The sequence below is a fragment of the Mauremys reevesii genome, linkage group 7 (genome assembly GCF_016161935.1).
Source record: "Mauremys reevesii isolate NIE-2019 linkage group 7, ASM1616193v1, whole genome shotgun sequence".
Lineage (NCBI taxonomy): Eukaryota > Metazoa > Chordata > Testudines > Geoemydidae > Mauremys > Mauremys reevesii.
Genome location: NC_052629.1, coordinates 74049789 through 74076676, shown reverse-complemented (window position 1 = coordinate 74076676; position 26888 = coordinate 74049789). Strand labels below are relative to the sequence as shown.

The following is a 26888-nucleotide window of genomic DNA, read 5'->3' as shown; positions in this document are numbered from 1 at the left end:
CAACCTACTGATGCTACCAGTTACTTTGTTAGTACAAGTGATAGAGGTCTGTGCTGTGGATCTCAAGATCCAAATCCTGTGATGACCCAAGTTGGGGGAATCAATATGATTCCTTGTGATGGAATTTCTGTTTTTTGTGTTTGTTTAAAAATACAAAAAACAAATTGCATTTTTAAAAAAGTTGGTAAAAGAACATTAAGGTCATAAAGTCCAGCCCTCAAAAGTTAGGAAGTGTCAGAAAAAAGGTTGTCCATGCAACCTTAATTCGCTTTCCTTGTGCATATGCATTATAATGGGCTTGGCTAACAGGGACAGAACCACTGCCCATCCTGTACCCTGAATGGGACCTACACACAGGTGACCAAATTAAAGTTGTGTAGGCAGTCTTAAATCAAGCATTTCCTAACTGAGAATGACTTGACTTTGCAGTCATAATATTATTTTTAATATAGGGGTTTTGTATGCAACTTGCTAGGATTTTTAAAAAGGAAAATGAAAAAAAAATCAGAAATTCCTTCATGAGGAACCATATTGACCCTTCCATGTGCTGGACCTTTGTATCCACAGCAGAGACCTCTACCATTCCAGCTAAGGAACAACTGTTAGACTCTGAGGATAACAGCCTAATACACTCTGTGGACCAATCATTAGGGGGAATGCAGTGCACCTTTGCAAGTAACTTGCATAATTATTTACTAGACAGCAGGGGAATGTTGGTAATTCTGCAGTCTATTCTTGGCTCTGGAGGGGAGTATAGTCTAGTGGTTATAGACAGCACAGCAAAGCACTTAGATTTGGCACATTGTGCCTGACGCGTGGCTAAATGGGTGAGGCCTGGCTCTGCCATGTTAGAGACCCATGTTCTATTCTCAGCTCTGCTACAAGTTGCGGATGACACCAAGTTGGGAGGTATTGCCAATTTGGAAAAGGATTGGGATATCCTCCAGGGAGATTTGGATGACCTTGTAAACTGGAGTATTAGTAACAGGATGAAATTCAATAATGAGAAGTGTAAGGTTATGCATTTAGGGATGACTAACAAGAATTTTAGTTATAAACTGGGAACGCACCAGTTGGAAGTAACGGAGGAGGAGAAGGACCTAGGAGTCCTGGTTGATCGTAGGATGACTATGAGTAGGCAATGTGATGTGGCCATTAAAAAAGCTAATGCGGTCTTGGGATGCATTAGGCGAGGTATTTCTAGTAGAGATAAGGAGGTGCTAGTCCCGTTATATAAGGCGTTGGTGAGACCTCATTTGGAGTATTGTGTGCAGTTTTGGTCTCCCATGTTTAAGAAGGATGAATTCAAACTGGAACGGGTACAAAGAAGGGCCACTAGAATGATCCGAGGAATAGAAAGCCTGTCGTGTGAAAGGAGACTTGAGGAGCTCGGTTTTTTCTCCTTAACCAAAAGGATAAGAGGAGATATGATTGCACTCTTTAAATATATCAGAGGGATAAATACCAGGGAAGGAGAGGAATTATTTCAGCTCAGTGCTAATGTGGACACGAGGACAAACGGATATAAATTGTCAGTCAGGAAATTTAGGCTTGAAATTAGACGAAGGTTTCTAACTATCAGAGGAGTGCAATTCTGGAACAGCCTACCGAGGGAAACAGTGGGGGCGAAGGACCTCCATGACTTTAAGATTAAGCTGGATAAGTTTATGGAGGGGATGGTATGATAGGATAACGGGTTTAGTCAATAGGTCAATAACGTACCACACTGGTAATTAGTACAAAGGGTCAATGTTGGGATATTGTTAGCCTTTTCCAGAGGGTCTGGCTGGAGAGTCTTGCCCACATGCTCGGGGTTCAGCTGATCGCCATATTTGGGGTCGGGAAGGAATTTTCCTCCAGGGTAGATTGGCAGTGGCCCTGGAGGTTTTTCGCCTTCCTCCGAAGCATGGGGCAGGGGTCGCTTGCTGGTGGATTATCTGCTACTTGAAGTCTTTAAATCATGATTTGGAGCATTCAACAGCAGAGTCAAGGGAGAGAATTAGTTCAGGAGTGGGTGGATTGGCTTATGTGGCCTGCATCTTGCAGGAGGTCAGACTAGATGATCATAATGGTCCCTTCTGATCTTGAATTCTATGATTCTATGAAGTGACCTTGTGCAACCTCTCGCTTACCCCCTCATTAAATGGAGGGAAATTATATATTCCTGCCTTTAGAGGTAGGGCTGGTAGGATTTGCTCAATAATAAGGGCCCTGAAGAGCTTAGACATAACACTAGTCAGTGGAAAAGCTGAAACTAAAATTCATGGTCTCCTCCTAATGCCAACCCTAAGCCAAACTGTGGGATAGCAGCAGTAGTGCATCGCAACCGACCCAGAGCTTTAGCTTTATGCCTAATCTGTATGAGGCTCAGTGGAGTCTGGGGAGCATATTTTGTGCATTAGGCAGGTGGTGAGCTCTGTAGAGGTCAAGGATGCTTAGTGTATTTGGCACATAGGGATCTCTGTGGGGATAGAGCATGCTCAACACAGACAGAATGTTCAGAGATTTTTAACAAGAATCCTCCATAAAGCTCTACTGAGCATGTGCAATTTTCACTTTTGAGAGGCTTATAATTTGATACATTTCATGGCGACCGCAAACGGCACCTCCTTGACCCCAAGATCATCCCTTGCAAATTCCAAATTCCTGCTCCAATTCATGGACTTGCTAGTGCTTTTCAGAGAAATAGCTGGATAAAAATATTAACATGAGCAAAATTACCAAGTAGTAGAACAACTAGCCTTGTTCTGGGAAACAACCATTTTCATAAAAGGAAAAAAAGTAGCCTGAGGCAGAGACCATGTGTAGAAAATTCCAATCTAAACAGTTACAATTTGATAAAGTTATGAGCAGTTGAAAACAGAGGCTTGTAATGGAAAGTGTTAGGCAACCTTAGCTGTAGGCATGACTACCAGAATATTAGTTTTTGTCAAGATCCAATGGTTGAATCACCTTTTATCAGTTTTGAGTTTGGCACCTTTCAATGTCATTGAACTCCCCCTCTCATCACAAGAACAAGTCGCAAACAGCCCTCCTAATCTTCCTTCTCTAGATCATTCACTATTTTATAAACTTTTGTCATGTCCCTTTTTGTCTGTCCACTCTGTAGGGTAACAACCCCAGTCTTTTCAATTTCTCTTCCTAGGAGAATTTCTCCAGGCACTCGCTCATTCTTGTCACCCTTCTCTGAACTCCCGTTAGTTCTGCAATATCAATTCAGAGATGGGGTGTCAAGTGCTGCACATAGTATCCAGATGAAGCCACACCACTGATTTATAGAATGGCATTATATCATTTTCCATATTATTCTCCATCACACCATGATCATTAATGCACTTGGGACCTGCTTTGAAAACTAGGATCAAAGTGGCAATGGAAGCAGAATGGGTGTCAATAGAAGAATTGGAGCACAGATTTAACATGCTCCTAGTGACCAAAGCCATGGAGGAAGCAGGCAGCTATATTTTGCATGTCTTCCCTTTCAGCCTCAGTCATGGGGAATTGCAGTAACGTAGCCTAGAGGTGACATATGCATGGGTGCTTCTTTAATTTGAATTCACAGTGGTAGCAATTCTTGTTACTGACAATCAGGTGTGCTATTTGGATTGTGAGAAGGACCTGTCAGAGTATTGTGGCTACTTTGACACTTCTCTATTACAGAACATTTTAGACTATACGGAGAAACTGAATCCACAGCAAATTCGGAAACTCTTCTACATTCTTGGCGAGTTGGCATTCAGCCAGAGGCAGGAAGACAGCTATATTCAGGTGAGTGGAGGGGGAGAGAGACAATGGGGACAGGAAGGAAGCAAGTCCCTGGTCTTTCTCCCCTTGCTGTGCTAGTTTGCAGAGCTTGTGTGTTGTGGAGACAGCAGCAGCAGGCCCAGGATGGTGCAGCCCGTACAGCCCTCTTGCATGTAGAGATTTCTGGTGCACAGTACCTTTTTAATTTTAAAAATTCCTCCCTTCACCCTCCCTTTCCCTCCCCCCCCCCAAGTTTGATGGTTGTGAGCCCCTTTTCTGCTCCAGACTTTTCTCCTGTGGAGCTCGTTCGTCTTCCACACAGAAGGAACTCCCTGCTGCTACTGCATAACTGATTAGCTCCACTGGAGAGACACTCCCTTCCTGCACACATTCTGAGGGGCACAGTAGCAGAACTTGGCTTCTATACACCCTAGGCATCCTTCAGGAAGCATAGCTCAGCTACTGCACCCTCAGTAGGTCTGCTGTGGGAAGCTTCTCTCCAACAGGCCACTTAAGGTTTGCAAGACAGAAACAAAAGAGACTCCGCCCCTAAAGAGTTACCCTCCTCAAAGAAGTATTTTCTCTGCTGCATCGCTGCGGTGAAGTGTTAGATTTCAGAGCTTTGTTATCTGTAGTTTGATATCTAAAACTCTAGAGGACAAATGTGTGTTACCAAATCCATTTTATGTCCGAATTGACTTCCAGCTGCTTATACAGCATCCCAGGGAACAAGTTAATTACACTGTAACCACAGCACGTTCAAATACATAGGTCTGAATTTTCATATCCGTCAATGAGCCAGTGGTCAGGCAAAATTAGCTGAAAAATCTTGAGTACGTTTATTTCATTGTTAAAATTGGAAGTTGAGAGACCTGGCCTTAGAAACAGTATAGAGCCTGCAAATAAAAATATCCTTCTCAACACTTTCATTAAAAACAGAAAAAATCTGGACTAATAGCTCCTTCAACTAAATAACTAGAACAAAGGTCAAAACAAGCCTAATTTTGGAACATTGGTTGCATCTTTAACTGTGGATGTGTGGCCAGTGTCCCCATAGTAAAGGAGTTCACTGTCACATTCCAGAGTGCAACCCAGACAGTGAAGGACTGTGTCACTGCCTGCCCTGTATTCTGAGTGCTTTCAATGCTCTGCTGCTGTGATTCACCACCAGGACGCTGATAACCTACAGAGAAGCATGCACTGAATGTCTCTGTGTTAAGCAGTTCTGACTCCAGCAGCCTATCTACAGCACAACAGCCCCACTCTATGCTTTGTCACTCAGTTACCTTATGCAGGTGTGACCCCAATACACTCTCTGTCCCAAATTTCCCCAAAACCATCTTCTCTGAAGTATCCAGTCCTCTCTTGGAATGCTCAGAGAAATAATGTTTGTTTGCTCCTCTAAAGTGACAAAATGTGCTCAGCTTATCACTTTAACTGGAGTATACTATCACTTCAGCTCAGACACAGCACTGGGTCAGTTTAGATTAAAAGTAAAACAAGTTTATTAATAAAAGGAGATAGGATTTTAAGTGAATTCAGTTATCAAGGATAGTGTTAGAAATGGTTACAAGCGAATAAAAGTGAAAAATACTTTCTAGTGGCTAAGATTCAACTCAGCAAGCTGCAGTCTTTGTTCAAGATAGTTTTGCTTACCAATCTACCTTCCAGCAGATGGCTGAGCACCTATGTGACCAGGATCTCCGACAAGGTCCAAAGTGCTCGGTTTCTTTGTCTTCTTAGGCCACTTGGGGTTCTTTGCCCCTCTTTTATAGTCCAGTGAACCTTTGAAATGGATTCTTCTGAAGGGTTTCCCCCAAAGAAAAGTTTATTCAAGCTGTGAGGTAGGCAACATGGAGTCTCCTGGTAAAGGACATTCCATGCTGTTTTTTTTCACCAGCTGCTGTTTGCTAAAATGCAAATTGATCTGTTCCTACACTCCTCTCTCCCTGCCATGATGCTGAGTGGTTATCTCCTCCCCTTATTGGCTTGCTACCTTCTATCCTGTTTACCTTCTATGTAAATTGCATTCCCATTGTTTCTTAATGTAACTTGGAAAATAACTTCAAGGTGGCAGAACCACATTGCTATGTCTAGTGTGGGGTAACTTCAGTCCTGCCTGGCAGGCACACTTTGATAACATAATTCCAAATATATATTTGTCATCTATACATACACCACCCAATGATATTGATGATCAGTAGGATATTAGCTTTCTACTGATATCTTATTTGACACCTTTTAGATGCAATTTATGACATTATGGAGTTGGGGTACACTCAACTGGACAGGCCAGCTGAAACTCACTGCCCTGTTGCATTGGGTTGCTGTTAGAGTCAGTTGCAACATGTTTTTTCCCTTACAAGGATGTACTTCCCACGGTCTGGCTGCCCTGTTGTGTGAAGTAAATTAATAGGGAAGTAAATGAGCTCTGTTGCAAGCTTTGAGGACAGACATGTTGAAAAGTGAGATTCACAGCAGTACCATTAATATACACAAATGCATACATGGTGACTACTTGTAATGCCTCATTCCCTCTCTCTCTCTCTGCAGGACGATATGCATATGGTGATCAGGAAGTGGCTGTCTAGCACTGTTCCAAAGTATAAACAAATGGGGATTATTGGTGCTATTACCGTGGCAGGCAGCATGGCAGCAAAGAGGTGGGAAAGGAATAGAACCTATCAACTGTCATTTAACCTGCTCTAGCCAGACTGATATAACCAGAGCTAGTAAGAGGGGAGGAGAAATGGGATAGTCACATCATTTGTGATAGTCACTTTAAGGCTCACTGGAAGTTCAACATTTTTTGCACACTATTGTCCCGTGTATCCCTTGAAAAGGTGCTCTCCTGCTGCTGGTCCTGCCACTGCTTTCCTGATAATGCTGATTCTGAGATGCCTGGATCAGCATCAGAAGGAGTTGTGACAGGAAAAGATTTGGGATCGTGGTAGACAATCAGTGCAACATGAGCTTCTGTGGCTAATACAGTCATTGGATGTAAAAACAATGGATTCTTGAGTAGGAGTAGAGAGGTTATATGACCTCTATTTGTCACTGGTGTTACTGCTGCTGGAATGCTGTGTCCTGGTCTGGTGTCCACAGTTCAAGATGGATTTTGATTAAAATGGAGAGGGTTCAGAGAACAAGAATGATTACAGGGACACATGCCTTATAATGAGAGACTCAAGGAACTCAGTCTATTTAGTTTATCAAATGGAAGGTTAATGGGTGACTTGATCACAGTTTATAATACCTATGTGCGGAACTGAAGTTTGATAATAGAGTGCTCTTAAGTCTAAGAGACAAACGTGTAAGAAGTGCCAATGGCTGAAAGTTGAAGCTAGACAAATTCAGACTGGAAATAAGATGCAACTTTCTAACGGTGAACCATTTACCAAGGTTTGTGGTGGATTCTCAATCATTTGGAATTTTTAAATCAAAATTGGATGTTTTTCTAAAAGTTTTGTTCTAGTTCAAATAAAAATTAATTCAGACAAGAATTAATTCAGGAAGGTCAGACAGTTCACAATTGTTCCTTCAGGCTTTATAATCTATGAATTTCTTGTGCAGGGATGTGAGCACTATATGCTGAGTACGCAGGACAGTGGGCACAGCCAGGGGGGCTGTTAAGGGATCATACCTGGAACAGGAGGCTTCAGGATTAGTTTAAATGGCTTTTTATTTGAGTTCCATTTAAGATGATCTAGCACACTTCCTATGTAACTTTTCAGAGCTGCTGAAAGCCCCAGGGCTCACTAGAGGGTCTCAGAGGTCACAGCATAAAGTGAAGGATCACACAATTCACTCACTTTTGTTGTCTTCAAAAAATGCTCTCACTGTTATGTTACATGGAGAGAAAAGCCCAGTCTAGCTGTCTCTCCAGGCCCATGAGCCTGCACACTTCCCAACAGCAGCTCTCAAAGGTGCTCTTCTGCATAACTCTGGCCTGGTCTACACTATGCGTTTATACCGAATTTAGCAGTGTTAGCCGAATTAACCCTGCACCCGTCCACACAACGAAGCCCTTTATATCGATATAAAGGGCTCTTAATACTGATTTCTGTACTCCTCCCCGACGAGGGGAGTAGCTCTGAAATCATTATTGCCATGTCGGATTAGGGTTAGTGTGGCCGCAATTTGACGGTATTGGCCTCTGGGCACTATCCCACAGTGCACCATGGTGACCGCTCTGGAAAGCAATCTGAACTCAGATGCACTGGCCAGGTAGACAGGAAAAGCCCCGCGAACTTTTGAATTTCATTTCCTGTTTGCCCAGCGTGGAGCTCTGATCAGCATGGGTGGCCATGCAGTCCCAAATCCAAAAAGAGCTCCAGCATGGACCGTACAGGAGATACTGGATCTGATCGCTGTATGGGGAGACAAATCTGTTCTATCAGAGCTCCGTTCCAGAAGACGAAATTCCAAAGCATTTGAAAAAATCTCCAGGCTATGATAAACAGAGGCCACAGCGGGGACTCAGCACAGTGCTGCGTGAGAAGCATAACGGAAAGCCAAAGAATCAAATGGACGCTCATGGAGAGAGGGACGGGGGACTGAGGACTCCAGCTATCCCACAGTCCCTGCAGTCTCCGAAAAGCATTTGCATTCTTGGCTGAGCTCCCAATGCCTGAAGGGTCAAAAACATTGTCCTGAGTGGTTCAGGGTATATGTTGTCAATTTACCCCCTTCTCCCCACCCCTGAAAGAAAAGGGAAAAAAATCGTTTTTTCAATGTCACCCTATGTCTACTGCATGCTGCTGGTAGACAGGGTGCTGCAGTGCTGAACAGCAGCATCCCCTCCCCTTCCTTTCCTGATGGCAGACGGTACAAAAGGATTGAAAACCGTCCTCATCATCCCGTGAGTGCTCCTGGCTGGCCTCGGTGAGGTCGGCCGGGGGCACCTGGGCAAAAATGGGAATGACTCCCGGTCACTCCCAGCAGACGGTGCAAAAGGATTGAAAACCGTCCTCGTCATAGCAGCTGGAGACTGAGCTCCATTAGCACCCCCCCCTTCATGTCTAATGAAGATTCTGTACTGCCTGGACTATCATAGCAGTGGGAGGCAGCGGGAGGCTGCCCCTCATTTTATCTCACTAACAAGTCAGTGTTTCTTATTCCTGCATTCTTTATTACTTCATCACACAAATGGGGGGACACTGCCACGGTAGCCCAGGAGGGGTGGGGGAGGAGGGAATCAACAGGTGGGGTTGTTGCAGGGGCACCCCCCTAGAATGGCATGCAGTTCATCATTTCTGCGGGATCTCTGGGCTCTGACCCGGAGCGGCTGTGCTCTCTGGTTCTCTAGTAGACTTGCCCCATATTCTAGGCAGGACTGACTCTATTTTTAGACAAAACATAAAGAAGGGAATGACCTGGGGAGTCATTCCCATTTTTGTCCATGCACCCCCGGCCGACCTCAGCGAGACCAGCCAGGAGCACCCATGACAGCAGCAGACGGTACAAAAGGACTGATAACTGTCATCTCATTGCCAAATTGAGTTTTCAGTTGCAGACGGTGCTATAGCTGGTAACCGTCTCTGCTACTTTGCAAAGGCAAATTAATGCTGCTGTGTAGCACTGCAGTACCGCGTCTGTCAGCAGCATCCAGTACACATACGGTGACAGTGACAAAAGGCTAAATGAGTTCCATGGTTGCCATGCTATGGCGTCTGCCAGGGCAATCCAGGGAAAAAGGGCGCAAAATGATTGTCTGCTGTTGCTTTCACGGAGGAAGGATTGAGTGACGACATTTACCCAGAATCACCTGCGACACTGTTTTGGCCCCATCATGCATTCGGATCTCAACCCAGAATTCCAATGGGTGGGGGAGACTGCAGGAACTATGGGATAGCTACCCACAATGCAACGCTCTGGAAATCGACGCTAGCCTCGGTACATGGACGCACGCCACCGAATTAATGTGCTTAGTGTGGCCGCGTGCACTCGACTTTATACAATCTGTTTTAAAAAAACGGTTTCTGTAAAATTGGAATAATCCCGTAGTGTAGACATACCCACTGTCTCTAGAGCACCTAATGAAAAGGACACTGTAAAGTAAGCTTGAAAGTCTAGCAGGGCATGTTGTTGGGGACTGTGTATTGGGGGATCTGCGGAGCAGATTAATACACTGCTCTTTACAGTGGTTCTATTGTCTTCCTGTAAAGTTTCTCTTTGCTATTGATAGTTCTTACCCCCTGTGAAGTACTGCATTGTGTGTGCAATGACTATTAGGCAGGATGGGCAGGGATGGTGTCCCTAGCCTCTGTTTGCCAGAAGCTGGTAATGGGTGACGGGATGGATCACTTGGTGATTACCTGTTCTATTCATTCCCTCTGGGGCACCTGGCATTGTCCAGTCGGAAAACAGGATACTGAGCTAGATGGACCTTTGGTCTGACCCAGCATGGCCGTTCTTATGTGCTCCAGTGATTCACCTGAACTTTCCATAGACAGTGCAGCCCTAGCCATCCTTTAGGTTAATCAACAGTCTTATGCCTACAATCCTGACAGTGGAAACAAGAGCACTTTTTAATGATGCTCCAAGAATCTCCCTATTACTCTCTGCCATTTCCTGTCTGTGCTGACACTTCAAACTGGGCTGAAGAAGTGCTTGGGCCCAGGCAACGGCAGTTAGGCATGTGCCTTTGTGGTAGGCCCATCTTTCCCATGAGTAATTCCTCCAGGGCAGGGAGCCTTGTATCTTAGTGTAAACAGCTTTGAGCATCTTGCTCTGTAGTGTACTGTGCAGTGAAAAGAGTTTGTTGATTTCAGAAGTAAAGAAGACCGGTGTTCATTGGAGAGAACGCAGCAAAGTGAAGAGCACTGCAGACAGGTGAGTGCCAGGACAGTGCGTGTGCTGAAGGGAGACTGGAGTCCATGCAGCTGTCGGGGTTGTGCTGGGAAGGGGGGTGAAAGGCAGAGGAGTGTGTCTCTGTGGAGAGGTCAGGGTCGCACTGGGTGAATGGGCTATTTGTGTCAGTACAGGGCCCGGGAATGGGGTAAGGCAGGTTTGTGTGTTTGCAGAGAGGAGAATGAGAGGCCCTTTGGGCAGTGATGAGCTGCCAAAATCTTAACAACCGGTTCCCTATAAAAAGTTCTGATTTAAAGGTGGGGAGCGGGGCAGGGGCTAGGGAGACATCGTCGTGGGGCCGGAGGCCCCTGCAGGGCCTGGGTCAATTGCCCCACTTGCCCCTCCACACACACACCTTGCTGGGCCATTCAAAAAGTGGCAGCAGGACGACTCCAGAGCTCAGCTGAGCTGCCCAGCTGGTGCCGGCAGCTGGCCACGCTGCAGCTGGGGGAAAGTGGGGGAAGGGCCGGGGAGCCTCAGCCTCCCCAGCTGGGAATCCTGGGAGCAACAGGATGGTCCGGCCCACAGACCAGAGTTCTTTTCCCACCCTCTAGCCCTTTAACAACCGGTTCTCCACAGAGGTCTAATTTTAGCAACTGGTTCTTGAGAACCTGTAGGAACCTGCACCAGCTCACCACTGCCTTTGGGGGAAGATAGGATCTGTGCTTGGTCTGTAACCACTTTCCTCCGAGGAGTTCAACAGTGCATAGCAGAATGGAGTCCTGGCCCATGACTGGGGCTGCTAGTCAGTGCCGTAACACAAATACGTAATATGAGGGGTCAGGTGGGTGGAGAAAGGCAGCAGCTTGTGGGATTTGTATGTCAGTGAGAGGGGCTAGGCAGGGGTTTGTGGGGGTTGTGTCTCAGTGGGAGAGTTAGGGAGGTGGAGAAGGGGGAGCTATGGATCCTGCCTGTGGCTGATCAAGCTGGTGGGTAGGGTATGCATTATCTCCCTGTTATTGGTTCTTCTCTGCAGCTTTCCATCTTGCTTGATCTGGTGAGCTACTGCTGTGAGCAAAGTCCTGAGGCCTTGGCTCTGTATTATGATGAACTTGCCAACTTGATTGAGAAACAGAAAGGGAATTTGGATTCGCAAATCCTGGTATGTTATAGAGTAGTTTGTATTCAGTCAATGATACTAACCCTTTGGTGACATGCACGTTAACCAGGCATCTGTGTAAGAATCACATTCCTGTCTGAAAAAGTTATTCCTGTTATTGCTACAGGTGACGCCTAGGAGTCCTGTAACTGACTGAGATTAGATGGAAAATCCAGTCTTTCAGCTTGTTTACTCTTTTGTTTGCATACCCAGAGTGGTCTGTTGTTGGTGTACGCCTTTCACACAGCCATGGTGGAGAGAGAAACCTTTTTAAAAATAGCAAGTGTGGTTGTAAATGTACCAGACATAGCGGGGGGCGGAGGGGAGATCAAGGGCAGGGATAGAACCTGAAACTACTTTAAACTTTTTTTTTTTTTTTTTTTTTTACTTGTCATCCTTTTTAAACATGCAGGGCTCTCTAATGTCCAAGGGTTTGGAGGAGACACCATGGGGCTGTTTGGGCTGCTTAGTGGGGGAGCAAGTTGGGACTTCTGCCTGCAGAGAGTCTTGATTGACCTTGCCTTTCCCCTTACTTGAGAGCTCTTTCAAACCCTGCTTTCCTTTCTACTGTACCTACTGGGGAAGGTAGCAGGTCAGATTGGGGGTTGGGAGGGTGGCTGGTGGGGAATATGAGACCATGGGGGAAGCTATTGTAGAGGTGGTCTTACGCTGTCGGGGCACAGGAGGCAGGACTGGTATTGGGAGGAGGGTGGAACTTGGCTGTACCAAGACCACAGCAACCATAGTTCATTAGCCAGTGCTGAAAGTCCAGAGTGTTTAGTGCCATTGGCTGAGGGTTGCAGAGATGACCTTGTGTGCTGCTTTGAAGCCTCTATGGCTGTGTCTTCATTAGGAAAAAGTGTGTTTTTACCTTGAGTCAGCTAATATTAGGTAAAATCGTAGCCCAGATGAGATGGTATGGAGTTCTCACATGTTAGCAGGTCAGGGTTAAAACTATGGGGAGCTTAGTCTATAATTCAACCTGCCAGTTCATGTGAAGTCTACACATTGCCTTGTCTTCACTGGGATTTTATCTTGAGCAATCCACTCTCCCCCTTCATCCCCTACCCAAGTGAAGATAAGGCCTGTGTAGTTGGGAGATGGAAGAAGAACAAACCAATGTTGTGAGCAGTGGCAGCAGAGTGGCTGCCTGAGAGCTGGGGGGCCCAAGTAATCTAGAATTGTGCATCAAACACAGCTTGCCGTGGGGAAAGGAATGATCATCCTGCACAGAATCTGTCAATGGGGACCACCGTCTGTCTTTGGGTGGCCACAGCCTGATAAACCCCACTGCTAGAGAGCCCAGGGCTTTTTATGGCATGTTTTATTAGCCTCAGAAAGAAAAAGGTTGAGAATCCTTGCTCTAGAATAACCTGTGGGTGCACATGACCCTATGTAAAGAGGTGGGGAACAGGCAGCAGCAGGTAGGGAAGCTGGATAGTGCAATAATCTTAAAATATTTGGATGTGGCAGAGACCTTCCCCTCCACGGTAGCTGAGTCAAACTGAATCAAGGACATGGGAGAATAATCGCAGTAATATCTGATGGTTTCATAGCACTTTTCATTTCAAAGGCAGTGAGTAGCATTTTAGGGGTAGGGAAGTTGAGCCACAGACTGGGTAGTGATTGGCCCAAGGTCACATGGCATATCTGGGAATAGGACCCAGGTCTCTTCAGTCCCAGTCCAATGTTCTGGCCAGTGGGCCATATAAGTGTATGAAATGCAGGGGGAAGAGGATGTTCTTCCCTTTTCAGGGAGAAAGAGATACTGGAAACCAATTAAGATCCCCACCCCTACCTTAGGCATTTGTTCAACTGTTTCCTATGTGTAATTTCTTGGAGCTTTCCTACTCCCCCCAGACTGTTGGATTAGCTCTCTGCCCCTCATCCAATCCCATTCATTTCTTTCTCTCCCTCAGCCATCACTGATGATTTAACAGTGTAAAGTGCATGGGATCCAAGTTGCATGACATGCAGCATTTAACATACTGTGAGTCAGGTGTTCAGACAAAAACCTTCTCGTGGATGCCACCTCTCCCAGGCCCATGGCTCCCCTGCTGCAACTAGAAGGCTTGGTTGCATTCAGAATACATATTAAGAGAATAGTAAGTAGAGAAGATGTTCACTGCAGCTGCTTAGCAAAATCCGAGTTTTGTCTCTCAGCTGTTGGTTTCCTTTTCCTTGCCCAGGCTCCATGGCTCCTTTCAGCCTGCTTTGATCTCTCCAGGACTCTTTAGTTTGGTTCTGCTCTCCTTTGTATCTGTTGCCCCTCTTGTTTGGGGTCATCTTCAGATTTGATCACAGTTTAATTTATTCCGAAGGAACAACTGAAAAAGAAGGAGGAATGCTGGCTACAGCTCCGAGCAGGGAGAGTGCCTGAGTAATGTTTCCTTCATCTTTGAATAGTGTCCCTGTGGGCAGCCCACTTCAAGTGTTCAGATAGTTATGTTTGGTATTTTGACTCGTTTATATTGTGGAAAAAAGTGATGCTGCCTCCATGGCTGACTCTGCCCAGTAACTAATGATGCTGACTGCCCGGCAACTAATGATATCTCTGTCCCTCTCCCCCAGCCAATGGGAGCTACGGGGTGTAGTGTCTATATAGTGGACATTGTCTGCAGCATGTCTGCCTGCGTCTCTCCTCCGCGCAATGGGGAGGTTCTCGGGCCACAGATGGCCCGCAGGCCGGAAGTTTGAGACCCCTGGTCTAATGTCTTCCCACAATCAGAGACTCTACTCCTAGCTGGGACCTGCACCTAGTCCTTAATTGCCTCTTGAAGCATCTATTTGAACCAATAACTGTGTGTTTGTTCTTAGACTGTTTTCACAGATAATTCTGGTAGCAATCACTTCTGCCCAAAGGATCCTAGAATCATAGACTTAAGGTCAGAAGGGACCATTATGATCATCTAGTCTGATCTCCTGCACAATGCAGACCACAGAATCTCACGCACCCACTCCTGTATCAAACCTGTGCCTGAGCCATTGAAGTCCTCAAATCATGGTTTAAAGACATCAAGATGCAGAGAACCTTCCAGCAAGTGGCCCGTGCCCCATGCTGCAGAGAAAGGCGAAAACCCCCCAGGGCCTCTGCCAATCTGCCCTGGAGGAAAATTCCTTCCTGACCCCAAATATGGCGGTCAGCTAAATCCTGAGCATGTGGGCAAGACTCACCAGCCAGACACCCAGGAAAGAATTATCTGTAGTAACTCAGATCCCAACCCATCTAACATCCCATCACAAGCCATTGGGCATATTTACCGCTAGTAGTCAAAGATGAATTAATTGCCAAAATTAGGCTATCCCATTATACCATCCCCTCCCATAAACTTATCAAGCTTAGTCTTGAAGCCAGATATGTCTTTTGCCCCCACTACTCCCCTTGGAAGGCTGTTCCAGATCTTCACTCCTCTGATGGTTAGAAACCTTCGCCTAATTTCAAGTCTAAACTTCCTGATAGCCAGTTTATATCCATTTGTTCTTGTGTTGCCGGCACAGAGTGCCCGAGGACAGCAACAGCGGGGTTCGTTGCCCGGTGTGCTTCGCACCAATGAACACACCAAGGTGGAGAAGCAGACAAAGTTTATCTGAGATCTCAAAGCGATGCTGAAGGGGTTGGTTTATGGCGGTTCGAGCTGCTCCAGAGTCTACTAGAAAGTTTATTTCTGAATTTCCCACCCACATTTTTACTCGGGGTTCCGGGGGCAGGATAATCCGTCTCCCCTGACACCCCTATTCTTGATCCTCTGCTGCCATCATAGGGGTACCTTCCCTTTTGGGGCACTCATTTTTCCAATGACCCTCCTTCCGGCATATGGCACACTGGTTGCGACCCAGACACCTTTCCTGTGAGCCAGGGCACCCACGTCGACGGCCTCTCATTCCCCGGCCCCTTCCACCACCTTCCTGAAACTTTCCCTTGCCACCGGCCTGTATTGCTGCAACCACCATTTTCACTTGCCTCTTTTCCTTCTCTCCCTCTCTAAGGCTGTAAGCCCTGTTTGCCGTTTCTAGAATCTGTGCCATGGACATGCCCATTAAGTCCTCCTTTTTCTGTAATTTCTTTTTAATATCAGGGGCCACGCGGCTGGTAAAAATACCTTTTATAATCACCTCAGTTGCTTCGTTATCAGGGTCTGCGTTAGTATTTTGCCGAATGGCGTCCCGGATGCGCTGCAGAAAAGCGACCGGACTTTCCTTTGGCTCCTGTATTAGCTCATATGGCTTTGCCCAATTGTTATGTCGAACAGCCGAGCGTCGGAGTCCGTGCAAAAGCAGTTCTTTATACAGATTGAGGCGGGTCTGATCCAGTGGATCATTAGGATTCCACCTTGGATCCGCTGTGGGGACCATATCGGCAGGAATGGGGACATGAACCCAATCCTGATCGTGCCTTCGCTGTGCCTCTTCCCTTGCCTTAGACACAACCTGGTTCCGCTCCACCTCAGACAATAGGGTCCTCATGAGGATATTACAGTCATCCCAGTCAGGCTTGTGGCTGGCAAAACATCCCTCAAAAACCGAAATAAACTTGCTTGGGTTCGTGGAGAATTCTCCTGCCTGTGCCTTAAAGGCTGCTAGGTCCACTGGGTTAAAAGGCACATGTGTGTAAACTAGCATGGTGGCGGTGTTTCGATTGTCTGTCCCTGGCCGGGCTACCACTGTCTCGGTAATCAATGGATAGAATCCCACTGAGGGGGCAATCTCTGGGACCCGAGGCACCTCGTCTTTATATGGTGGGCGTGTAGAAGCCGAAGGGGACACGGACTCTGCCATTACAACCGGGGAGGGATTCAAGGGACTAACAGCAGTTACTACCGAACTTGTCGGAGTCAAATTACATCTCTGCAAAAGATCTGACCTATCTCTTAACAACATAAACAACTGTACATACATATGTTCATTCCATTTACCCGTTCGCTGACAAAACAGAAGCAACTGAAGGATTGTATTATAATTAAGTGATCCCTCCGGTGGCCACCTTTCCTGGCCCTCTAGTTGGTACTGAGGCCAGTCTACTGTACAGAATCTTTTCAGTTTACTTTTAGTCAATGGATCCGATTCAAACACTCTCCAATTCACCAAAATGCATTCTAAGGGTGTACACCGTGCCCTTCCTGTACTCTGTCCCTGCCCCATACTCTAGGGAGACACTGGGCGTCCCCAGGTCTTAACAGGCAAAAAGTTCACACCACTGGACTGTTCCTACCTTATCCACGAGACCGGTTCCCCACCGTCGCACGCAGCTGCTTCTCCACTACTCGAGCACGTTGCACCTTAGTGCCCTCCGGGGTCGACCACACTGCGTCTCCGCTGAGGCCCCCGATGAAGTCACCGGTGCGCGCTGGGTGTCGGTTGTTGCCGCAATCCGTCGACCACCGGGAGGGGTCCGGGCAAGGCTTAATTTCAGCCTCGAGCCCACCCAGGGACGCCAAGACTGTTGCCGGCACAGAGTGCCCGAGGACAGCAACAGCGGGGTTCGTTGCCCGGTGTGCTTCGCGCCAATGAACACACCAAGGTGGAGAAGCAGACAAAGTTTATCTGAGATCTCAAAGCGATGCAAGGAGACAGACACGTCTCAAATCAAGCACACAGCTACAAGCAACTTTTCTCTTTTTATACATAACTTTAGCTAAGCTCTTCCTTCCCCCCCCCCTTTTCCCCCTCCCACCCCCCTGTAGCAATTACACTGAGCAGTAGCAATTACATTAAGTGGTTAAGTCATGCTTGGCATCTAACAGTCTAGTTCGTTAGTAACTCTTTTTGAACTGTTATCCTGTCTTATTCCCTTTGATCTGTTATCTTGCCCCTTAGCCAGAGGCATACAGGCCTCATTATTATTTCCTGGTACCGGTGTGAGTGGGGTTGCACCTGATAACTAGCTGTTACACATTCCATTCATAGAATCATAGAATCTCAGGGTTGGAAGGGACCTCAGGAGGTCATCTAGTCCAACCCCCTGCTCAAAGCAGGACCAAACCCAACTAAATCATCCCAGCCAGGGCTTTGTCAAGCCTGACCTTAAAAACCTCTAAGGAAGGAGATTCCACTACCTCCCTAGGTAACCCATTCCAGTTCTTCACCACCCTACTAGTGAAAAAGTTTTTCCTAATGTCCAACCTAAACCTCCCCCTCTGCAACTTGAGACCATTACTCCTTGTTCTGTCATCTTCTACCACTGAGAACAGTCTAGATCCATCCTCTTTGGAACCCCCTTTCAGGTAGTTGAAAGCAGCTATCAAATCCCCCCTCATTCTTCTCTTCTGCAGACTAAACAATCCCAGTTCCCTCAGCCTCTCCTCATAAGTCGTATGCTCCGGCCCCCTAATCATTTTTGTTGCCCTCTGCTGGACTCTCTCCAATTTATCCACATCCTTCTTGTAGTATGGGGCCCAAAACTGGACACAGTACTCCAAATGAGGCCTCACCAGTGCTGAGTAGAGGGGAATGATCACATCCCTCAATCTGCTGGAAATGCCCCTACTTATACAACCCAAAATGCCATTAGCCTTCTTGGCAACAAGGGCACACTGCTGACTCATATTCAGCTTTTCGTCCACCGTAACCCCTAGGTCCTTTTCTGCAGAACTGCTGCCCAGCCATTCGGTCCCTAGTCTGTAACAGTGCATGGGATTCTTCCGTCCTAAGTGCAGGACTCTGCACATTCTCTGTTGCTGGCTTGTTAGGTCGCTTAAAGTTCAAACATGGAAGGGCTTTGGTTAGACATTGTTACCGAAATATCGGGTCTGCCTAGCTGAGAGCCAATAACAGCCTGACAGGGATAAGGAAAAATGCTTTATTCTGCAGAAGAAAGGAGAGCTCTGTAGTAGATACAGAAAACTCTACTGCACACAAGTTTCACAAGCTTTTTATACACTTTTTCAGACAAAGACCATGCCGTGTTAACACTTCATTGGTGGTTACTGAACCCCGTAACACCGTTATCTGGTAAGGAAAAACTGGTTTAAAGCAGGATTCTTTTTCTGCCTCTGGCAACAGAAGGGAAAGATTAGTTACAAAGTTCTCAAGGTACTGTGTATGTGAGGCCTTTTGGAGGCTTCTGCCTCCACCTACTGGCCGTTTGCAAAACTATTAATAAGTGGGGGGCGGGGGAGGGGGCTACCAAATAGCTTTCACAATTCCCCCTTCGGGCCTGACAATCTGAGCTATCAATCTGTCAATCCTTTCCGTGTCCGGGCCGGGTGAGGTTCCCCCCCACCCCAGCTCAGATTGTCAGGCCCGTTACGTAACTTACGATCAAGCTGAAGAGACAGGTATTGGGTTGTCTTACAGACAGCAGAGCTTTTGGTTACAGTATTACACAGACATTTTGCACATTGAATCATTATCCAACTAACACATAGGAAGAATAGACAGAAAACAATCCATTTAACAATTGTACGGAAAAGGTCAGTGAACCAAGACCCAAAGTCTGAGAGGAGGTCCTCAAAACTAAAGGTGTGATCAAGAGATATAGCATGAAATACAACAGCAGCATTCTTAATAGCTTATAAATCCTTTTCAATTAAGCCAGAGTGATTAACATAAAAGCAACATTTTTTCTCCAATGCAAGCACAAGCCCCCGCTATTTCAGCATTCATAGCATCTAACACACGGCTATTTTGCAAAGCCACTTCTGGATCAGTCGCTGCAAGGATTCAACCGCTGGGTGGGGGTTGGCATGTACAAAGGGCAAACTAAAAGCAAGCAACCATTGTCTCACCACCCAGAAATCCATAGTCAGTAAAAGTCTCAGGGCTTATTCCGTCCGAACAGGAGCTTTAGTCCCTCGAGAGGCTCAGCCTTCCAGGTATCGTCTGCTTCAGGCTCTCCCGGGTCGCGGTGGGAAGAGCTGGCGGGGCTCCCTCGAGGTCCGGAGTCGTCTGCTTCTGGCCCCGGCCCGGGGGCTAGCTTGACTCGGGTGTAATGAATCCAAGTGTTACGCTCTTGCACTCGAACATATCCCTGTGGTAGCCGAGTCCAGGTCAGTTATTCTGCTCTCCCGGTCTCTGGGTCCGTCCATGTAAATGCAAAGATATCCCAGCAGTCTTGATCTAGAGGAATACTAAAAAAGGCATTACACAGATCTATTACTGAATAACAAGCAGTACCTGCTGGAATGGCAGTCAGAATTGTGTGAGGATTAGGTATCACATTGTGTCTAGCCTGAACAACTTTATTCACTGCACACAAGTCCTGCACAAACCGATATACCGGTTTTCCTTCTGGATCCAGGTCAGGTTTTCTAACAGGCAGAATGGGGTTGTTGAAAGGGGATGAAGTACGAATAAGCACTCCCAACCGTAGGAATGTGTTGATAAGATTCCAGAGGCCAGCAGAGCTTTTTGGAGGATAGGATATTGCCTGTCAATGTCTAGCTTCAGGGTTATTCGCACAGGCTCTGTCCAGAGAGTGCCAAGGTTTGTTTTGGAAGTGCCCCATAGAGAGGCGTGTACCTCTCCTCTGAGTTGTTCAGGCAGGTTCATCGGGCTCGCAGGCAGGATCGGGTCCTCGGTAGCCTGAGTTAATGCGGCACATAGCTGGGGGAGTTGATTTTGAGGCAACCGAAGAATGAGTTTATCAGCTGAAAAGAAAATCCGAGCACGTAATTTACACAGCAAGTCTCTGCCTAGAAGATTAACTGGGCTGTCAGGAGCTAACAAAAATGCATGGGAGGCTGAGACACCAGAGATTTCTACAGCAGCCTCCTGCAAATGGCTTTCCGCTTATACCCATTACCGGAATGCTTTTATCTGTGAGGTTTCCTTCCTTTGGCTTGGCAATAACAGTGGAAAGGGCAGCCCCCGAGTCCAAAAGACAAGAATAAGCGGTTCCTCCCAGAGTTAAACGGACCTGGGGGTCTGTGGAGGAACAAACATAAGTGGTAAAGTCATTTGAGTAGGTAACAAGTGGACCCCCGGGTCGCCGTCATTCCGCATTATTGACAGCATCTGTTCTTTCTACTTCCATCTGATATCGAGGTCGGGGCTGTTGTCCGGTATGTCGGTTTGGGCACTCTCTCCTCCAGTGACCAAGTTGCTTACAGTAATGGCATACATCATTTGCATGGCTTGGGGCCCCCCCACGATCTGCCTTCGGTTGCCACAATGGAGGGACTTTGGTTCATTCAGGCCTAGTGCAAGAAGGCTTCATTGACACTATTCTTCCACCCTCCTGAGTTACCTAGGGTTATGCCTAATGACACCAACACTTGTGTCCACATTGGTACTGAGCTTAAATAATTCCTCTCCCTTCCTGGTATTTATTCCTCTGATATATTTATAGACAGCAATCTTATCTCCCCTCAGCCTTCTTTTGGTTAGGCTAAACAAGCCAAGCTCTTTGAGTCTCCTTTCATAAGACAGGTTTTCCATTCCTCGGATCATCCTAGTAGCCCTTCTCTGTACCTGTTCCAGTTTGAATTAATCCTTCTTAAACATGGGACACCAGAACTGCACACAATATTCCAGATGAGGTCTCACCAGTGCCTTGTATAACAGTACTAACACCTCCTTATCCTTACTGGAAATACCTCGCCTGATGCATCCCAAGACTGCATTAGCTTTTTTAATAGCCATATCACATTGGCTCATAGTCAGCCTGTGATCAACCAATACTCCAAGGTCCTTCTCCTCCTCTGTTACTTCCAACTGATGTGTCCCCAATTTATAACCAAAATTCTTGTTATTAATCCCTAAATACATGACCTTGCACTTTTCACTATTAAATTTCATCCTATTACAATTACTCCAGTTTACAAGGTCATCCAGATCTTCCTGTATGATATCCCGATTCTTGTTTGTATTAGCTTTGTGTCATCCACAAAGTTTATTAGCACATTTCCACTTTTTGTGCCAAGGTCAGTAATAAAAAGATTAAATAAGATTGGTCCCAAAACCGATTCCTGAGGAACTCCACTAGTAACCTCCTTCTTGCCTGACAGTTCACCTTTCAGTATGACCCGTTGTAGTCTCCCCTTTAACCAGTTCCTTATCCACCTTTCAATTTTCATATTGATCCCCATCTTTTCCAATTCCTTATCAAATGCCTTACTGAAATCGAGGTAAATTAGATCCACTGCATTTCCTTTGTCTAAAAAATCTGTTACTTTCTTAAAGAAGGAGATCAGTTTGGTTTGGCACGATCTACCTTTTGTAAAATCATGTTGTATTTTGTCCCAAAATGTTGTATCATATTGTATTTTGTCCCATTGACCTCAATGTCCTTACCTACTTTCTCCTTCAAATTTTTTTCCAAGACCTTGCATTCTACAGATGTCAAACTGACAGGCCTGTAGTTGCCCAGATCACATTTTTCCCCTTTCTTAAAGATAGGAACTATGTTAGCAATTCTCCAGTCATAAGGTACAACCCCTGAGTTTACAAATTCATTACAAAATTTTGCTAATGGGCTTGCAATTTCATGTGCCAGTTCCTTTAATATTCTTGGATGAAGATTATCTGGGCCCCCTGATTTCGTCCCATTAAGCTGTTGGAGTTTGGCTTCTACCTCGGATGTGGTAATATCTACCTCCATATCCTCATTCCTATTTGTCATCCTACCATTATCTCTAAGCTCCTCATTAGCCTCATTAAAGACTGAGGCAAGTATTTGTTTAGATATTGGGTCATGCCTAGATTATCCTTACCCTCCACTCCATCCTCAGTGTTTAGCAGTCCCACTTCTTTTTTCTTTGTTTTCTTATTTATATGGCTATAGAACCTTTTACTATTGGTTTTAATTCCCTTTGCAAGCGAAAACTCTACATGGCTTTTAGCCTTTCTGACTTTATCCCTACATGTTCTGACCTCAATAAGGTAGCTTTCCTTGCTGATCACTCCCATCTTCCATTCCTTGTAGGCTTTCTGCTTTTTCTTAATCACCTCTCTGAGATGCTTGCTCATCCAGCTTGGTCTACAACTCTTGCCTATGATTTTTTTCCCCTTTCTTGCGATGCAGGCTTCTGATAGTTTCTGCAACTTTGACTTGAAGTAATTTCAGGCCGCCTCTGCCTTTAGAACAAGTTCTTCAGTCCAATCCACTTCCCTAACTAATTTCCTTAATTCTTTAACCCTTTTGAAATAAAAAACCCTAGTCCCAGATCTATTTTTGTTTATCCTTCCGTTTAATTTAAACTGAATTAGCTCATGATCGCTCGAACCAAGGTTGTCCCCTACAACCATTTCTTCTATGAGGTCCTCACTACTCACCAAAACCAAATCTAAAATGGCATCCCGTCTTGTTGGTTCAGCAACTACTTGGTGAAGGAATCCATCAGCTATTGCATCTAGGAAAATCTGAGCCCTATTATTATTACTAGCACTTGTCCTCCAGTCTATATCTGGGAAGTTAGTCTCCCATGATCACACAATTCCCATTAGTGTTTACTTCATTTAAAAACATTAAAGAGGTCTCTATCCATATCTAAATTAGATCTCGGCGATCTGTAGCACACCCCAAGCACTATCTCAGGGGAGGCGCTAGTAGCTTTCTTTCCCAATGTGATTTTTGCCCAGACAGACTCTATCTTATCTTATCCATTCCATCCCTTCTTATTTCTTTACAGTCTACCTCATCATTGATATACAATGCTACTCCACCACCTTTGCCTTTATTTCTGTCTTTCCTAAACTAGGAGAATTGGGGGCTTTAATGGTGGACCCCTTCCATTTATGGCATTCGCCAGAGAAAAAGTGTTGCTGTGGGCCCATCCGAGATTCATACATAAAGCTTTCTCAGAATTTCATGTTAATCAAATTATACGTCCCTTGGTTTTCTTTCCAAGACTGCATCAGATTAGTCAAGAAGCTATATTCTATAATCTAGATGTCAGGAGGGCATTAGCCTTTTAGCTAGACAGGACCAAACCATTTACAAAATCTCCTGTTCTTCTTCGAGTGATTGCTCCTATGCATTCCATGTAGGTGTGCGCGCCGTGCGTGCACGGCTCTTCGGAACATTTTTACCCTAGCAACTCCGGCGGGCCGGCTGGGTGCCTCCTGGAGTGGCGCCGCCATGGCGCTGAATATATACCCCAGCCGGCCCGTCCGCTCCTCAGTTCCTTCTTACCGCCCGTGACGGCCAGTTGGAACAGTGGAGTGCTCCTTTACCTCCACAGCCCTAGCATTTCTCTATTTCCTACGTGTACATAGTTGGTTAAGTTAGTTTAGTTGTTAGATTAGTTGAATAAGTTCAGTTAGATATAGTATAGTAAGGGAATTAGGGGGGTTTAGCCCCTCTTCTTCCACAACTGGTGCGGGCTCATGCCCAAGGCACTGGGGTTTAAGCCCTGTGCGGCTTGCCAGCGGCACATGCCTGTCGGGGACCCGCACGACTCCTGCCTGCGCTGCCTCGGGGAGACCCATCGTCCAGATAAGTGTCCCATCTGCACGGCATTTAAGCCGAGAACTAGAAAGGAGCGGGACACTCGCCTAAAGCAGCTCCTTATGGAGGTGACACTTCAACCTCCCGCGCCGACCCCAGCGGCACCGAAATCGTCATCGGCGCGCAGCGCACCGGCGGCCCTGAGCCGCTCCAGTACCGAGACTGCTCGAGCTCTGCAGCTGGCACTGGCGTCCCGGCACCGTTCCCTCTCTCCAGCGAGGAAACGGAAGACGGCGCAGACGGCCTCTAAGCTGCATGCTACGGGACCGCTTGCCCAGCCACCACCGGCGCCTCCGGTACCAGCTGCGGCGATGCACAAAACGTGCACGGTACCGTTGACTCCAACGCCGCAAGAGCCGTTGAGTCCGGTACCACCCTGCTCCCCGGTGCCAACCGCGGTTGAGCTGCAGCTCCCGTCCACGCCCGAGACATTCTCGACGGCGAGAGAGCTCATCGAGCTCACAGAGGCACCGAGCCTCCGGCCCCCGGCACCGCCGGTGCGGGCCGTTCAGTCAGCGGGCAAGCCGGCGATGATGCGGCTGCCTCCCCCTGACGGACGAGATAGACGTCAGTCCTGGTCCCACAGACGGTCACCACCACGCCGATCCAGATCTCGGCACCGTTCACCATCGTGGTACCGCTCCCCGTCTCGGCACCGGTCGCAGTCCCAGTACCGCTCAACATCGCGGTACCGGTCACACTCCCGGAGATGCTCCCGGTCCCGGTCACCTGACCGTTGGTACCGAGGGAGGTCCGGATCCCAGTACCGTTCCCGGCACCGTGACTCCTGAAGCCGCTCCCGACGCTGTCGGTCGAGGTCACGGTCGAGCTCCCGGCACCGGTCGAGCTCCCGGCACCGCAACAGTCGCTGGTCCCGCTCTCCATCCCGGCACCGCGATGACCGGCACCGATCCTCAGCACTGTCCAGGGACCTACTGCCGGCTTCCATGGCGCAATCTTTCAGCGCCTCTGCCCCGCCTTGGCCTTCTCGTCAGCCCTCAGTCGCCTCTCAGGCGGGCAGCGGGAGAGATCTCCGGACTGACCCCCAAGGCCAGGACCACAGACCGCAGTAGTGGGGTTTTTGGGTCCCCTGGGCCTACCACGAGCCTCAAGGACTCCCCTTTCCCCCGAGGCACGTGGGCGCCTAACATAGGGTGCCCGAAGCCACGGTGAGCAGACCTCCTCCATCACCACCGGGTGAGGCCCCGTCGCCACCTGGTCCCGCTCAACATCCAGGGTCCGAGGCGGCTTCACACCCCCTGGAAGAACCAGCTCCAGAAGCGGTGGTCTAAGGTCTGTCCTCATTATCCTCGCCGGATGAGGCGGTGGCGGGGGCTTCTACAGCAGACCCCCCTCCTATTGACTTGCGGGCCCACCAAGACCTTCTTCGCCGGGTGGCAAAGGCTATCGACCTCCCCGTGGCGGAGGTCCCAGAGGATGACGACCCGGTGACCAACGTCATTGGAGCTGAGGCCCCGCTGCGGGTGGCCCTGCCCTTCATCCGCACCATACAGCGGAATGCCACTACCATCTGGCAGTCACCAGCGTCTGTCCCTCCCACCGCACGTGGCGTGGAGCGCAAGTACTCGGTCCCGCCCACCGGATACGAGTACCTCTATACGCACCCGACTCCGGACTCCCTCGTGGTACAGTCCGTAAATGACCGGGAGAGGCAGGGGCAGCCCGCTCCGGCGCCAAAATCCAAAGACGCACGGCGCATGGACCTGTTGGGCCGGAAGGTCTATTCGGCGGGTGGCCTCCAGCTCGGGATTGCCAACCAGATGGCTCTTCTCGCTCGTTACACCTTTGACATCTTGGTGTCCCTGGCGAAATTTTCGGAGCTGATCCCAACAGCCTCACGTCAAGAGTTCTCGGCCCTCTTGGAAGAAGGCAGAAAAGCCTCCCGGTCCTCCATCCAGGCCGCTCTGGACTCGGCGGACTCAGGAGCCAGAGCCCTGGCCTCCGGTGTGACCATGAGGCGTATCTCCTGGCTGCAGTCCTCCACCTTGCCGCCTGAGGTGCAGTACACCCTTCAAGACCTCCCGTTCGACACTCAGGGTCTCTTCTCGGAGAAAACGGACTCCAGAATTCAGACCCTCAAAGATGGTCGAATTGCCATTCACACCTTGGGTATGCACACACCGGCTACCCAGAGGAGGTCATTCCGGCAGCAGCCCTCCCGGCCCTTTACCCAGGCCAGGTCAAGGCCGTATAATAGTTGGCGTGCTAACTTAAACCGCCGTAGACCATCGGGCAACAGACGCAACCAGGCCCAGGCCCCTTCCAAGGCCCCTCAAGGGCCCAAACAGGCCTTTTGATGGGACGCCCGAGGACGGCCCATCAGTCTCTTTCCCGGATCCTACCCCATTATTTTACAACCGCCTTTCCCACTTCCTTCCGGCGTGGTCCCAAATAACATCGGACAACTGGGTCCTTCATACTATCCAGTATGGTTACCACCTTCAGTTTGTTTCGCCCCCTCCTTCCCACCCACCTTCCCCGTCCCTCTTCAGGGACCCCTCTCACGAGCAATTCCTCCTACAAGAGGTCGAGACTCTGACCTTGGGGGCCATAGAGGAGGTGCTGCACGACATGCGGGGCAGGGGATTTTGTTCCCGATATTTTCTCATCCCCAAGGCGAAAGGAGGTCTCCGACCCATACTAGACCTCCGGGAGCTCAACAGGTACCTTCTCAAGCTCAAGTTTCGCATGCTCACCCTGGGGACCATCATTCCCTCCTTGGATCCAGGAGACTGGTTTGCCGCCCTCGATATGAAGGACGCGTACTTCCATGTCGCGATTTACCCT

At 47.8% G+C, this 26888-nt stretch overlaps 1 protein-coding gene and 1 long non-coding RNA gene across 7 annotated transcripts in view; one reads left to right on the top strand and one right to left on the bottom strand.

Annotated features, from left to right (window-relative positions):
- The window catches only part of FANCD2 (FA complementation group D2), a 225425-nt gene that overhangs the window by 84298 nt on the left and 114239 nt on the right, over positions 1-26888 (top strand). For 5 of the 6 annotated variants that reach the window (XM_039546174.1, XM_039546175.1, XM_039546173.1 and 2 more), the window contains exons 18-21: positions 3661-3768; positions 6298-6407; positions 10518-10578; positions 11573-11698. In XM_039546174.1, the coding sequence (XP_039402108.1) occupies positions 3661-3768; positions 6298-6407; positions 10518-10578; positions 11573-11698 (405 nt within the window). The remainder of the gene's footprint in view (positions 1-3660; positions 3769-6297; positions 6408-10517; positions 10579-11572; positions 11699-26888) is intronic. The other variant, XM_039546177.1, reaches the window with a different exon arrangement.
- LOC120408965 lies at positions 18478-19897 on the bottom strand. Its single transcript, XR_005601022.1, has 2 exons — positions 19808-19897; positions 18478-19705 (listed from the first exon to the last, which is right to left on the bottom strand). It is a non-coding gene; the product is annotated as an uncharacterized LOC120408965 (long non-coding RNA).